The sequence below is a fragment of the Hemicordylus capensis genome, chromosome 5 (assembly GCF_027244095.1).
Source record: "Hemicordylus capensis ecotype Gifberg chromosome 5, rHemCap1.1.pri, whole genome shotgun sequence".
Taxonomy (NCBI): Eukaryota; Metazoa; Chordata; class Lepidosauria; order Squamata; family Cordylidae; genus Hemicordylus; species Hemicordylus capensis.
In genome coordinates, this window is record NC_069661.1 from 206,481,160 (window position 1) to 206,497,497 (window position 16,338).

The following is a 16,338-nucleotide window of genomic DNA, read 5'->3' on the forward strand; positions in this document are numbered from 1 at the left end:
AACCACTGGGAGAGCATTCCAGAGTCTGGGGGCAGCAACAGAGAAGGCCCTGTCCCGCGTGCACAACAAGCGAGCCTCCCTCACTGTCGGCACCTCGAGCAGAGCCCCCTCAGATGACTTCGTCACACAGGCAGCAACCCTTGAGAGCAGGCGGTCCCTCAGATATACAGGGCCCAAACCGTTAAGGGCTTTAAAGGTCAAAACCAACACCTTGAATTGGACCCAGAAACAAACTGGTAGCCACTGCAGCTCTTTCAAAATGGGTGTGATGTGCTCCCATCGGGCAGCTCCAGATAAAACCCTAGCTGCCGCATTTTGGACTACCTGCAGTTTCTGGATATTCTTCAAGGGCAGCCCCACGTAGAGCGTGTTACAGTAATCCAGCCGTGACTAAAGCATGGGTAACTGTGGCCAGATCTGCCTTCTCGAGAAAGGGATGCAGCTGGCACACTAGTTGAATCTGTGCAAAGGCATCCCTGGGCACCGCCTCCACCTGAGCTTCCAAAAGCAGAGCCGGGTCCAGTAATACCCCCAAGCTGCGTACTTGCTCCTTCAAGGGGAGTGCAACCCCATCCAGAACTGGTAAAATCTCCTCATTCCGATTGGCTCTCCTAATGACCAACATTACCTCTGTCTTGTTCAGATTCAATTACAGTTTATTAGCCCACATCCAACCCATCATGGCCTCCAGCCTCCGATTCAGGACAGCCACTGCCTCCCTAGGATCAAGTGACAAGGAGAGATAGAGCTGAGTGTCATCTGCATATTGCTGACAACTCATTCCAAGTCCCCGGATGATCTCTCCCAGCGGTTTCATGTAGATGTTTAACAGCATGGAGAACAAGTCAGAACCCTGCGAGACCCCACAGGCCAACGGCCATGGAGCCGATCAGTAGTCCCCCAGCACCACCTTCTGGACTTTCCTCCCAAGAAAGGACTGGAACCACTGCAATGCAGTGCCTCCGATTCCCATACTCGAGAGGCGGCCCAGAAGGATACCATGGTCGATGGTATTGAAAGCCACTGAGAGGTCCAGCAGAACCAACAGGGACGCACTCCCCCTGTCTAGTTCCCGGCATAGGTCATCCACTAGAACGACCAAGGCAATCTCAGTCCTATACCCGGGGTGGAAGCCAGATTGAAAAGGGTCCAGATAATCTGTATCATCCAAGACTTTCTGCAGCTGGGATGCTCTATCACCTTGCCCAAAAAGGGCAGATTAGAGACCGGTCTGTAGTTGTCTGGGTTGGAGGGATCAAGGGAGGGCTTTTTTAATAATGGTCTTACCATCACCTCCTTGAGGCACGATGGCATCCTGCCCTCCCTTAATGAGGCATTAATAATCACCTCCAACCATCTACCTGTACCCTCCCTGGCAGCTTTTATTAGCCGTGAAGGGCAAGGGTTAAGAGCACACGATGTCGCCTGCACACTGCCCAGGATCTTGTCCACATCCTCAGGCTGCATCAACTGAAAATAATCCAATGCAATAGGACCAGATGGTACCAGAGGCACGTCTGCCGGAACTGCCAAAACTCTGGAGTCCAGATCAGCATGGATGCGAGCGACGTTATCTGCAAAGTGACACGCAAACTGATCACAGCGGGCTGTAGATGATTCCTCCCCCATTACCTGGGGGGATGTGTGCAGCACTGTCTTTGCTACATGAAACAGCTCCGCTGGTCTGCACCACCCCTGCAGAGGGCAGACGGAGCAGTCTTCTAAAAGACTGGAGAGCATGTACCGTATTCGACAATATTTACCTTTTGAAGCACTTGGCTCCTAATTCACTTGTTATAGATTGTGTGACTTCTACAAAGTCAGGTAGACGTCATACTACACCTGGTGATAAAGAGGGTAGAAAGTTGGACCTTTTAGGCAGAAAAATTTACTCCACATCCTGCCTATCTGTCAGAATAGCGAACTACTCAGCCTGCGTGGCCAAATATCACAGCCTGTAGGAAGGACTGCATCATGACTTGGACACTTTGTCACTAGAAGAATTCAAGAAAAGATTCCAACAGACCTTCAATAAATCAGTGGTGCACTCGCCAACAACTCAGTATGGTGGCTGGCACCCTTGCGCTGGGCCACCCCAGCAATTATGGGGTGCAATTATGGGGCTGCTGAAACCTCCATTCTTCCCTATGGCGAAAAACCTTAAAGCCACTTGTGGGGTGCTGTGGTGGCCCAGAGTGAGTGGTGGTCTAGTGCGCAGAGGGTGACAACCACCCCCATGGGTTGCTAACCCATGGGGTACTGGGTTTTGTTGTTTCTGAGGTGTTCTGAGTGTAGATTCTTTGGTAGCATATAAGATTTTCAATGACAAACTATGAATCCACTCTCACTGCTAACCTTAAAGACACGTAAACTTCAAAAATAACTTAAAAATCAGCCTTTTGTCCAATTCCTTTCAAATAATTCTGATAGCTTCCTTGCCGCACCTTGGGCACTACCACCCACCACACTCTGCCCTAGGCCATCCCTCCCCACTGCCACACACGTGAAGCTATACATTTGCTGTAATCCTCATTATTCCTTATGAGGAATTCAAAAATACTTTTAAAATTCACCAATAATCAGAGGAGTGTCCAATTGCCTTGGGGTTTTTTGGGTGGTAGGCATCCTTGAGTGCCTACCACCCACCCCACCTTTGTGCCCCTAGGTGCTCCACAATAGGGGATAATGGGCTGGTTCGGGTCCCATTATACCCTATGAGAAAAATAATTAAAAATATTTAAAATATTCATTAAAAATCGTAGGAGTGTCTGATTGCTTTGGGGTTTGAGTGGTTATTGGCACCCATGGGTGATACACAATAGGGAATAATGGTCTGGTTCAAGTCCATTATACCATATGAGGGGGAAAATAAAAATAAATTTCAAAAATTCATTTAAAAAATCGTACGAATGTCCGATTGCTTTGGGGTTTGGGTGGTAGGTACCCATGGGTTCCAGCTACCACCCCATTCACTTTTTGAGGTTCGAACCAGTTCAAACTAGTTCAAACCGGTTCGAATCAAACCACCCCCTGTTTGGTTCGAATTTGAAGCTTCGAACCGGTTTGCACATCCCTATTACGCCATAGACTTACGCTCTGCGGCAGAGGCGAACTTCGAGAGAAGTGTTTTAAAGTGGGTGTTATAATAGCTACTACTGCACCCTCCTCCAAAGGGAGCTAGCTAAACACCCATTCTTACAGATCTCAACTGATCATGATCCAGATAAACAGGTTGGTCACCTGTAACTTATGCTCTGGTAGTGATCTGTTGATATCCATAAGACCCTCCCGAACCACGCCACTGCACTGCAGTAGTGTTTTTCGCTATGAGCATAAAGAGTGTGCATGCAATTGGATTCCACTAATGAACTCATCAGTAAAGGATGATCATCTTCATGGTTGTCGTCCAAGAACTGAAGAACATGGTGCCTGGCCCACCTTTAAGTAGCATGCTCTGGCATGGGGGCAGGGCTCGGTCACCTCGAGGAGCTGCTACATTCCACCACGAGGATCATGTACAGGCACAGAACCCATTCTTATGGATGTCAACGGATCACTACCAGATCATATGTTACAGGTGAGCAACCTATTTTTTCATACAATTGTAGAGGCCACTATTGCACACTCCTTGGTTAGAGTGTTGGACTAGGACTGGGAAGACCCGAGTTCAAATCCCCATTCAACTATGAAACTCACTGGGTGACTCTGGGCCAGTCATGTATCTCTCAGCCTAACCTACCTCACAGGGTTGTTGTGAGGATAAAAATAACCATGTACACTTCTTGGTATATAAAAATAACCATGTACACTCTTCCTCTGAGCTCCTTGGAGGAAGAGTGGGATATAAATGTGAATAATAAATAAATAATAAATAATTTCTGCATTCCCATAAATAGCATATTTAGATATTTAAATAAACATTTAAATATTACTTGAATATAGATGAACATAATTTATCAATCCAGATTTGTTCATTTGGGCTTCAACTCTCTCGGTCTCTTTTTGGCAAAGTAATTAAAGACTTCTTGCTTTCTTCAGTGTCAGATGGGCACCGGTTTCTAAAAAGCTGTGATAGAAAGGCAACAAGGGTTGTTTTTTTGTCAGCCCAATTCTTTAGGCTTTTTATTAACAAGATTGAATAAGGTTTTGTTACAAAAAAAAATCAAGGCAGTCCAGAAATTTCTTCATGATATGTTTGTGATAATATCAGTGGAATGTTGCCACATCACAATTGCTGCTTGATGAATGCCAAGGTAAAGTAGACATTTATTTTCAAAGCAGGAGACATTTATCTTATGACAGTTTTACTTCTATATCTATTCTAGTAAATGATTAATGATGCACTTGCTGTCATTTTCCTGATGGATATTGTGACAGCACAGACAACGGCTCATCACTTTCTATACTGAAAAGCTGCATTCTGAGTGGCTTAGATGACAAATATTTCAACCAATCATGGTATACAGTAGGTTTAAATGGCACATAGTACTGTTTTTAAAAGTCTGTCTTGATTGGCACTGGAAATTTAAAGCTAACTAGGCCTATCTGAATATATGCATCATATGCAAGTCTGTGGAATGTGATGTGCCAAGAGCTATACAAGTGCTATGACATAGACCCAGAGGAACACTTGTGCTCATGCAAGACCCAGGGTGATTTCTGCAGAATCCTCCCTCCACTAACAGCCCCTCACACTATATCTTACACTATTTTCAAGAGTTTCATACCCCTCAGGATCAGCTTTTCTGTGCTGGGGGCTGCAGCATTGAAAAGGGGTGAGAGAGCCTGTTCTGTGAGTGAAACACTCCTTACAGTTCTCCGATACAACACAGAAGTACTGTCATACAATTGCATGCCTCTTTAGACTTTGTTTCTGGCAACTATGTGGGGGCTAATATTTCTGACTAAGCTGCAACATCAGGAACATTTGGATTTCAGTTGTTATACTGTGGAAACCCTTCATATGGTCAAATGTAGGACAAATATATATGAGAAACAAATTCAGATTTGTAAATGTGCATTGCTTATGAAATTCTTTACAAATATTTGTTGTTTTCACAACAATAACATTTAACTTTCACTCTCTAACTTATTTTATTTACATTTTGAATTAGGTTTTAAATTATATTACATTACATTTACATTTATTTGCCACTGTTTACATTCAGATTTTATGTTTAATGTGTAATGTTTGTCAAAAACAATGTTATGTTTTTGTTTTCAGTTTTAATGAACAGTTTAGACCCCCCTCCCAGTTGAGTGAGTCTATGATACATTTTTAAATTCCTTTCCATTCTGTGATGACCATCTAATTAGACTTAAAAAAACTAAGATGGCTTTCATTATGAGCTGGGTGGTTCTTACATCACCACAAATAACAGGAATATATCAAATATAGCATTTTAAAATAATACCAACTATGATTAAGTATAATAATTGTATATTGTTTCTCTCTCTGATACATTAGGAAATGGCAAGACAGTGTTTTTCTGAAATAAAAGCCTTGTTGTCTGTTGGTGCAATGCATTCATCACCACTTACAGAGGTATGGACTTGGATTTTCAAAAATAAGGTTATCAAAATATATACATCTTATATTGTTTTTTAAACACTCTTGGTGGTGAACAGAACACTTTTAAAGAATATATACAGAGGTGCTCTCACCCCTGGGCTGTCCAGGGCCTCCACATCCTCCGCCCCCCCCCCAATCCTCTTTAGTCTGTCCCAGGTGGTGTGGTTTGTGCCTTCAAGAACCTACTGTATGTGTTAAAAATGATGCTTAACTTGTGTGGGTGTGGGCTCCAAAGGCCTTTAGGTCCAGGCTCTAAAATTACCTAGGTGCACCTCTGAATATATATGGTCACATTAAAAATATATATCATATGCAAAAAGATATTTTTGATAACTGGTGGAATGTAGTGGGTAAGAGACTGAGCTACAAATCAGGAAGGCCCCAGTTTGAATCTGGCTTCTGCTGTGTACTCACTAGGTGACATTAGGCAAGCCGGTTGCTCTAAGGCTCATCCCACCCCGATCTGCAAGAGGGGATGAGAATGCTCACTTACCTTACAGAGTTGTTCTAAGGATTACAAAATAGTACATTGCAAAGCACGATACAAATGCTAAGCACTCTTATATTTGTATTAGCATAATTACAAATTCTATTTCTTTATTGCCTGAAATATAAGCCCTTGTTCAAGCATAGGGTATGAAATAAAATCAGACATACGCAGTGTAATGTTGTCCAAGATTTACCTTCTGATATATTACATTATTAATGATTAGGGGGTGATTTAATAGGAGGTATTCTTGCATTGCAAAATACTTCATTTCTTCTTATGTAACTGCTTTTTGATTTTTATATTACATTTACATTTTGACCAGTCTTTTGCAAAGCTTAAGCATATTCCAAATATTCCTTTTTACCATGGATCTGTAATTATATGTAGCGTCATGGGAGTTGCTGGCTCCATGCTCTGCCCATTTCCCCCAGGGATGGCCCTGGCCTAGAGAAAGTAAATATTTATTTTCTGGAATTAGAAGGAGGAAAGGGGGATGTTTCCGCACTCTTCCCAAGTTAGGAGAACATTATGGTCCTCAGTGCAACTCACAGATAGTTTCCCCTCAGAATTTTTCTACATCTTAGTTGTCCTTCTTAGGCTCTTCTAGCTGCTAGTGTCTTCCTGACAGTAAATGGAGTCTTTCTTCTACAACATGCTTTTTTGGGCAAGAATATTTCCCCACTGTTCTAGTTATGGTTGCTGACCAGTGAGAATACTCTTTACAGGACCTATTGTGGACTATAAAATACGTCCACCATGGGTCTAAACATTTCATTCCATTAAAAAAATTTCTCTTAGTTAATGTTTTCTGTCTCTTTGCAGATCCCATTTGACATCACTTTACCATCAATAAAGAATTTAAGGAGATTATTTGATCCAGCAAATGGGTGTGTGATAACTTCAGGAAGTGTTTTCAACTGGATCGTCTCTTTGCTCACTTGAGTGAACTTTCAGAAGTAAAATGTATATGCATCCACATTAATAGAATAATGAATATAAGTAATTATATTGAAGCCAATGGGAAATTTCCTGTTACATGAGAGAAGAATCCATCACCTAGTTTTCTCTAGAATATATACAATATGTTAGGCAGTACTTTAAATAATAAATATGCATGTTTTGTTCTTTATAGCTTATGAATAGTACTGTTGTAGATTCAGAATTCAATTTTTCTATGTTTACTTTTGGGTTTGAAAGATTTAGTGCATTGTTTACCACAAATTGTATGTTTTTGTTTGTTTCTTTAATTATCTCTATCTTTTTTTATTAGCAACAATATAAATATCTCTTCAACATATCAAAATATTTACAAAACCACAAAAACTTCCTAATGTTATGTTAATTCATAGAAAGCAACATATAAGGATCACTCTGATCATTAGCATTATTATTCCAACAATTAATAAATAAAACCCACTGATTAATGCAATTATCTGTTGTGTCATTTTCTTTTGCATTTTAATAATCTAATTTAATCAGGAACTCCAATCTGATCAGGGGCGTGATCCGTTTAATCCATTAGAATGGGTTCTGCACCTGCACTTAAGCCTCTTGGTGTGGAGTACCACAGCTCCTCTCGGCGCCCCACCCCATGTGACCATGTGGCTGTTTAAGGGGGGAGGAAGTGCCAGTACTTCAGTTCCTTTGCGACCTCCATAGGGATCGGTTCTTCAGTTTCTAGGGCTCCTCATACTGGTTCCTTGCATTTCTGAGTGAGTTCTTTGTGTTTAATGGACTATTTGTGATGAAAGATTGGACAGATATTTTGGCTTGCAAATGGATACTGCTAAACACATTGAAAAGAGAATGGAGGAAAAAAAATTAAGTGTTGTTCAAAACGCAGAACAAAATTGTCCTCCCAAGATGGCCATGATTTATGCCTGCTGTGTCTGGGGGAAACCCAAAGTACCTCAGCATGTAAGGTTTGCCAGTCGTTTTCAAAACAAATGTGGCACAACCAGGAGCTTTGTTTGAGGTCTGCACTTTATTATGATGTCTTAACTTCCCCTGGTCCATTGAAAGAGGCAATGAATCCTTCTCTGAAGAAGGATAGCTTGAGGGCTGTGGCTTCGACCCAGTCTAAACCCTCATCACCAACTTTCAAATCTCCAAAGGCCTTGAAAAGGCATGGAGACAAAATGGCGGATGCCTGTGATGACTCCCATGGGGGTCATGCAGGAGGATTGCTCAAATGAAGACCCAGAGCAGGGAGAGCAGGTTGAAACTCAGGTCGACTCATCAGAGCCACAGCTGACAGGCCTGCAGTCCCCTCTGCCTCCTTTCCTCCCTCCTCCTAATGAAGCCTCAGAGGCTGCTGATGTCGAGGTACCTGCCCCAGATCCCCGACAGCGATGTTTAGCCAGAGTACAGGCTCACAGGGAGGAACGCCATAGGTCATAGAAGCTGGCCAGAAGGAACAGGTGTTCCAGCTCTGACCTGGCTGCATCTCCCTGACAAGGCTCAGCTGCAGTTGGGCAGGACTCTCAGCACACTGCCTATGTAGAGCAGCCTGAGAGCTGGGTCTGTGCTGGAAACAAAGTCTGTGGTGACCAGCCCTACCATGAGCAACCTTGACCTGGAAATCTGGACCTGTTTGTTATTGTCTGGCCATGATTAGTATTTACCCCTGATCCTGTGGAATCCTCGGTGTTGACTTCTGGCAACGTTTGTGACTACTCTCCATCTCCATTCCTGTCTGTCGGCTCTCAATTCCCCTCTGAAAAGAGTGGTTTGCACAGCTGCTGGGCAGTCGGCCAAGGCAGGTCATTACAACACCTCAGAGCATGCCAAGAAGAAGAACAAAACTTTGACATCAAAGTCGACTCCTTCTCCGAAACAAGAACTAGTCCAGACCACTGACTCTGACTTTGTTGAGACTGAGTAAAACAATGACTAAACAACTATGATGCCGACCTCGACATCGAAGGATCCACCATCAGTATCGACGAGTTCCGAACAAGCCCAGCCACTGACATCGACTGGATGGCCCTCGACATCGACACAAGTCTGAGCATCAACATTGAGAGAGTGCACCAAAACAGCGTCGATGTTGACACTCTGCATCAAAATCTTCAACATCGAGGCCACAAAGCCCACCTGTTCCAAAGGTGTCGCTATCGAGAACACTCATTATCTCTGGCAGCAACACCAATAAGATAATTTTCGATGCCGAGAGAAAAGTAGTTAACCTCAACTTTAAACACTCCTGTAATATTAACCACTGTAACACCTCGATTCCAAGCACCAGTTACTTTCGATATCTAAGAAGAGGACTCTCCAGGTGTTGAAGAAGCAAGTGAATTAGACCCGAATACAGCACAATCTCTTCTAACAATGCTGGACTCTAATACAACTGCCCTGTCTACTTTCAAAGGCTTTCCCCAATCAGATGAAGAGGAGGCATGTTCATTACCCTCAGAGATGACAACTACCGTGTTTCCCCGAAAGTAAGACCTACCCCGAAAGTAAGACCTAGCAGTAATTTCTGATGTGCCGCTAATATAAGCCCTCCCCCGAAAATAAGACCTACCCGAAAATAAGACCTACCCGAAAATAAGACCTAGGCGGGAGGCGGGGGTTCGCGGCTGTGCGCTGGCCGCAGGGATCGAGAACGGCAGGAGACGGGGTTGAAACTTGGGGCACTACCTCGGAGTAAGTTGTTCTGTGCTTGCCTGCCGTGGCGGGGGAGGTGTGTGCAAAATAAGACCTACCTGAAAATAAGCCCTAGTGCATTTTTTGGGCCTAAAATTAATATAAGACACTGTCTTATTTTCGGGGAAACACGGTACGTGTCCAAATCAACAGATGCCCCTCACTCTAACTGCCGCACAACTTACTTCTTCATCTCCATGGCACACATGTGGGTTTTCCCATGCCGCATCTACTACATGGCAGGTGATTACCCTTGGTCAAAGCTCTCCAGGACTGGCTTATAATTATGAAGATGACAGTTCTTGGAGGTCACAAGGATTAGATGGAAGCAATCCTCTAACCAGGTCATATGCACATTCAAAACCAGTGCACACATTGACAGGAGGACATGCTCCTCTTATGTTGCCAACCAAGGTGGTGAGGACAATGGCTGCAGCCAAACGCTGACAGAGACTCCATCTCCACCAAGGCCGATACAAAACAAACACAAACTAAAGATAAGCAGATGTTATCAACAGCTATCCAAACAGACCCCTGTGAACCAGAATTTCCTTTTCCTTCAACATCTCCTGATAAGGTCCATCATCCACATTAATCTCTGGTACCATCAGGAGAGAGTCATCATGGATCCTCAGATTATGAATCTGATACAGAATCTATCAACCCAGACCCATCACTTGATGTGGCAACGCCTTCACATGTGTCTCCCACATAAGAAATGAAGGCTTATCACATTCAGCTTAAAGAAATAGTGTCTGCATTGGGTCTGGATCTGAAATCACAGCTTGCCACAAATGATGACCCTGCATATAACTTCATGGTGAAATCCTTATCGGCACAACTGGTGGCTTTGCCACTTTTACCAATTATTTCAAAAGCTGTACAGTGCAAATGAGAAGTTCTATGTGCTTCCATACCAACCTCAAAAAGACTAGAGGGCCTGTATAGAGTACAGGAACAGGCGAATACTTACTTATTAAAATATCCTGTACCGAACTCCCTGATGGTAGACTGTGCAACATCATCGAGGTTGAGTAGGCATCACACAATGCCTGCAGATAAATAAGGGAGAAAATTAGACATATTAGGGAGAAAAATTTATTCAATGGCATGCCTATCTGTAAAGAAAGCAAATTATTCAGCCTGCATGGCTAAATATAATTATTGCCTATGTGATACCTTAGGTCAAGATCTGGATACACTCTCACCAGAAAAGGTCAAAGCCTGCTTAAAAAACACACTACAAAAATCATCAGATCTAACACGTCAGCAGTTAAGCACAGCAAAATATCTAGTGGAGTCTGAGTCCAGAGTCCAGAATGAGTGCATCCATCACTTTGAGAAGCCATGCTTGGCTATGCTTAGCTGCTTTTCAAGCAGACATGAAATAAAATATACAGGGATTAACTTTTGATGGAAAAAGTCTGTTTCCAGAACAGACAAATGCAATGATGGAGAATCTCAAGAAATCAAAATTCACCATGAAACATTTACTTCAGCAGCTTCATCTGCAACCTACACAAAATCCAAACCTTTCATCTGGTCATGCTCCAACTTTAGACAACAGGACCTCAGAGATTTTAGAAAAACCTATCAGCCTTACACTAAGCAGCATTACCCACAAAAGAACAAAAACAACCAGGCCCAACGTAATAGACGAGAGGCCCAGAAACAGCGCCTTTGAGAGGCCAACTACAGCCCATCACACCATCAAACATCAAAGAACATATTGCTAACATCAGCCTTCCCCAACACCAGCAGGCAGAATATGACTGCCTACATCTGGAGCCAGTGTGGTGTAGTGGTTAGAGTGCTGGACTACGACCGAGGAGACCCGAGTTCAAATCCCCATTCAGCCATGATACTAGCTGGGTGACTCTGGGCCAGTCACTTCTCTCTCAGCCTAACCTACTTCACAGGGTTGTTGTGAGGAGAAACTCAAGTATGTAGTACACCGCTCTGGGCTCCTTGGAGGAAGAGTGGGACATAAATGTAAGTAAGTAAATAAATAAATACAACACTTATCAGGCAACTTTAGCCATCAGCAACATCAAACTGGCAAGCCATGCCCAAGCCTGGCACCACATAACATCAGACCGGTTGGTGTTGAAGATTATCTCTTCAGGCTGTGCGATAGAATTCAAGGCCCAACCAACTTTCAGAGGGCTATGCTTCACCAAAGCTACTCCTGCCTTACAACAGGAAGTACGGGAACTACTGTACAAAAAAGCTATTGTTCTGGTGTGATGGGCACAGAGACGGGAAGGGTTCTGCTCCCACTACTTTCAAATCCCCCAAAGAGATGGGGGAATTCAGCTGATAATGGACCTAAGGCATCTGAACAATTTTGTCCATGTGAAGAAGTATCGGATGACAACGTTGCAAGACATCCTGCCACTTCTACATCAGGAACGGTGGCTTGCAACGTTGGATCTGCAATATGCTTGCTTTCACATAGGGATCAGATACTTCATGCCAAAAGTATCTTAAGATTCATGGTGGGGAGGGACCTCAGTTTATCAATATCAAGTACTACCATTTGGCCTATGCACTGCCCTTCGAATGTTCACTAAGTGCATGGCAGTGGTGGTGACACACCTGTGAATCAAAGGACTGGTGATCTACCCATATCTACACGACTGGCTCCTGACATCAAAGGACAGAGAAGAGTTACTTTCTCAGATATAGTACTTGTTGCATCTTCTCCAAGACCTTGGAATAGAGAACAACTGGAAGAAATTCCATCTAAACCCTGTGATGTCCATATCATACAGAGGGGCTGTTCTGGACACCCAGAGAGGAAGGGAATACTTGCCTGAAAAATACCAAGCCATTATGGAGCTTGTGCATAAGTTCTAATCCAATCCAATAGGCTTGTGCATTTTGATTCGGCTACAAAACATTTTGTGCCCCAAAATGGCAATTTCTGAGGTTTTGTAACCAAAACAAAATCCAGAATTAAAAAACAGAGATTTTTGTTTCCAAATTGAAATGACTGTGTTTCGAACAGAATGCTTTGTTCTTCAGGAAAGCATTGCAATTGAAATTGACTTCTCTGACTCTCTCCACTCCAGCTGAGGCACTGAGTGATTAGCAGAAGATAAGATATGCAAAAAGCTGTGTTGTATTCAGTGTGATTGAAATGCAAACTGACCTTGCAAAGGGATTTGGAAGGCAGCATTTTGAGACAGAAATACCCAAATATCTTTGGGAGCTCAATGCAATTCCGAAGCTCTTGCTAAAAGCCATGGTATAAATTGTGTGGAGAAGCTGGTTAGGAAAGTTCTTAAATTACACAGGTTTTTCTTTCCAAAGGTTTAGAAAGAATCTCTTGACTTGTTCAGGGGTCTTTTGAAGAGCTATTTCTTCTTCTTTTGATTTTTATGAGTTATAGTGGTGTCTAAGTTTTGTTTCCCAAGTTGAACAGTCTAATGTAATTTAGGCCACAATGTAATTTGGTGGGACATGATGTCTAAGCCAGTGGTTCACAACTTTTGCCATTGCAGGGACAGGTCATCCACATGGGACTACAGGAGACAAAGGGAGGGGGGTGGGGAATACTCCTGTCAATCTATTGACATCCTCAGGAATCTTAGTTGCTTCTCTCTTTCTTGTAACCATGATCCATGATTTTGCACTTTCTTAAATGCAGTAATGATAAATCTCAACAATTCTGAACAGTAGGCTGATTTGTTTGGGCTACGGCTCACTCCACTTCAGTTAAATGAACATTTGAAGCTGTTCCATAGTACCAGGGCAGTTTTTATTTTTTATTTTGTAATTTATTTACATTTTATATCCTGCTCTTCCTCCAAGGAGCCCAGAGCGGTGTACTACATACTTAGGTTTCTCCTCACAACAACCCTGTGAAGTAGGTTAGGCCGAGAGAGAAGTGACTGGCCCAGAGTCACCCAGCTAGTATCATGGCTGAATGGGGATTTGATCTCGGGTCTCCCCAGTCCTAGTCCAGCACTCTAACCACTACACCACGCTGGCTCATTGGTCTATCTCAAATGACCTGTGGTCACTGTTCCATGGGGAGGGAGTGTTTTTATTGAAAGATTGCTTGAATCCACAAATGGGTTGTGCTGCTGTGCTAGTGCCACAGGGACAGGCTCACACCCTCTGCAAAATTCTCAAGTAACTGTGCCAAATAATTAAGTGTCGTTGTTCATCATTCTCTTCACTCTTTCAACTTGTTTATGTGGGGCTTCAGGGGCAAAACAGTGGGTTGGGTTGCAGTGCCCCAAGGGTGGTGCACCCAGATTCCAAATAGGGCAAAGGGCTGGTTTCTTAGGAATTTTTGAGGTTTACGCGTCTTTAAGATTTCCCCCCATAGGGAATAATGGAGGTTTCAGCAGCCCCATAACTCCACCTGGGGGGCACTGGGATGGCCCGAAGCGAGTGGTGGTGTAGTTCACAGAGGGTGCCAACCACCCCGCTGGATTGCTAACCCATTGGGGTACTGGGCTTTGTTGTTTCTGAGGTGTTGAGTTTAGATTCTCTGGTAGCAAATGAGAGTTTTAATGAAAAACCATGAATCCACTCTCATATGCTACTAGAGAATCTACTCTCAGAACACCTCTAGAAGAACAAAACCCTGTACTTCATGGGTTGGCAACCCATGTGGGTGGTTGACACCCTATGTGCACTACACTGCCACTTGCTCTGGGCTGCCCCAGTGCCCCTCAAGTGGAGTTATGGGACTGCAGAAACCTCCATTATACCCTATGAGGAAAATCTGAAAGATGCATAACTTGATTAATTCTTTAAAAATCAGCCCTTTGCCAAATTCTTCTGAAAAAAATTGTGGTAGCTTCCTTGTACCAACTGGGCACTACCACCAACCACACTCCACTCTGGGCCACCCCTTCCCCCCCTCCCCACACGTGAAGCTATACTTTCCCTGAAACCTCCATCATACCCTATGGGGAAAATCTGAAAGATGCACAAACTTCAAAAATTCACCAAAAATCAGCAGTTTGCCCAATTCCTTTGAAATTTTTGTGGTAGCTTCTACTCATTGGGCACTATAACCCCCATCCACTCTTCTGACCATGTGACCCATTTTTAAATCTGAATTAATTCGGATTCGGATTAATTCGGATACAAAACAAAACTGGGTTGACTCGGAAGGCTTAATTTCGGACAAAATACAAAATGGAGTTGATTCAGATTTGGTACAAATTGAAACAGAAAAAATGTGCAACCCTACAATCCAGTACATCAGGCAAGGCAGGTTAAATGTCTACTGGGCCTTATGGCATCCTGCAAGGCAAGAGTACAGCGTACGAGCCTGAAAATAATGAATCATATCTACCTTCCATCTGAACATAAACAACCCCCAGTAGAAGTTAGCCATTCCACAACAAGTCGTCCCTCATTGAGTTGCTGGACTCGAGCAGAAAATCTATTATGGGGTATCCCTTTTCAACTACAAACCTCATCAGTATGTGTGACAACGGATGCCTCACTGTTGGGCTGGGGTGACCATTGCAATGGCAGTGTGACCCGGGGCAGTGGAGCTGGCGACATAGACAATTCCACATAAATTTCCTAGAACTCTTGGCAGTTTTCCAGGCCATGAAGGCTTTTTCTACCATTGAGGGACGAGGGGGGATGGTGTCCAGGTCACTCTGTGTGTTGAGTGTACAGATTTGGCACTGGTACATCAGGAACAGCATTACCCCATGGGCCATTCACATAAAAAGGACAGAAAACGTCTTAGCAGATGATCTAAGTTGCTCATTCACTAGAGAAGTACAACACGAGTGGGAATTGAACAACAAATACCTACTACCAATATTCAGAGCTTGGGGGTGCCCCGTGATAGACTTGTTTATGGCAGCACTCAATGCCAAATGCAGAAAATACTGCTCAATAGCAGGCCACGGCCCACAATCATTAGGGGACATGTTCCAGACGAACTGGTCACAAGACCTGTTATACATGTATCCCCCTCTTCCTCTGGTAGGGAGAGTGGTAGCTCATATTCGGGCCTACAAAGTCAAATGCATCCTGATCACTCCATGGTGGTCTTGGCGACCATGGTTTCCACACCTACTCAAACTGTCAAGACACACATACATAAGGCACCTGCAATGCCAAGATCTTCTGAGATGAGAAAATGGACAAATACTGCACCCAGAGGTGTCCAGTCTACAGTTAGCCACATGGAGGATAGGCTTTTAAATGAAATTTTACTACACCAAAGGAAGCTATCCACTAGACGAAATTATGCAAGCAAATGGAAAAGGTTTACTTGCTATACTTCCACAAATGGCTTCTGCCCTCTAAATGCTACTGTCCGCCAGGTCCTCCTATACCTTACCACGTTAAAGACCTCCTTGCTTTCCAATGTCTCCATAAAGGTTCACTTAGCAGCTGTCTCAGTGAGGCACCTGGGATGGGATGGATAGCTGATATTTTCCCACCTGTAGTGGCACTGCGGAAGATTGGCAAGGAGTTCAGTGGTGTAACCCATTCCTGCCCTCTACACATGCTAATACTCATATATTGCTTATAATAATATATTTCTGCATATAGAATGTTAATTTCAGGCCTTTTCTCCTTGGGCCTTTCTAGAAGAAGTGAACTATGAATGGCCCTGTCTCTCACAGACCAG

General features: G+C 43.5%; 1 protein-coding gene across 5 annotated transcripts in view; it reads left to right on the top strand.

The window, feature by feature from the left end:
- Nucleotides 1–7,491, top strand: part of CFAP54 (cilia and flagella associated protein 54) — a 264,824-nt gene extending 257,333 nt beyond the window's left edge. For all 5 annotated transcript variants that reach the window (XM_053252437.1, XM_053252439.1, XM_053252438.1 and 2 more), the window contains 2 exons: nt 5,468–5,545; nt 6,885–7,491. In XM_053252437.1, coding sequence (XP_053108412.1) covers nt 5,468–5,545; nt 6,885–7,004 — 198 coding nt within the window. In that variant the 3' untranslated portion in view covers nt 7,005–7,491. The remainder of the gene's footprint in view (nt 1–5,467; nt 5,546–6,884) is intronic.
- Nucleotides 7,492–16,338: the final 8,847 nt, after the last annotated feature.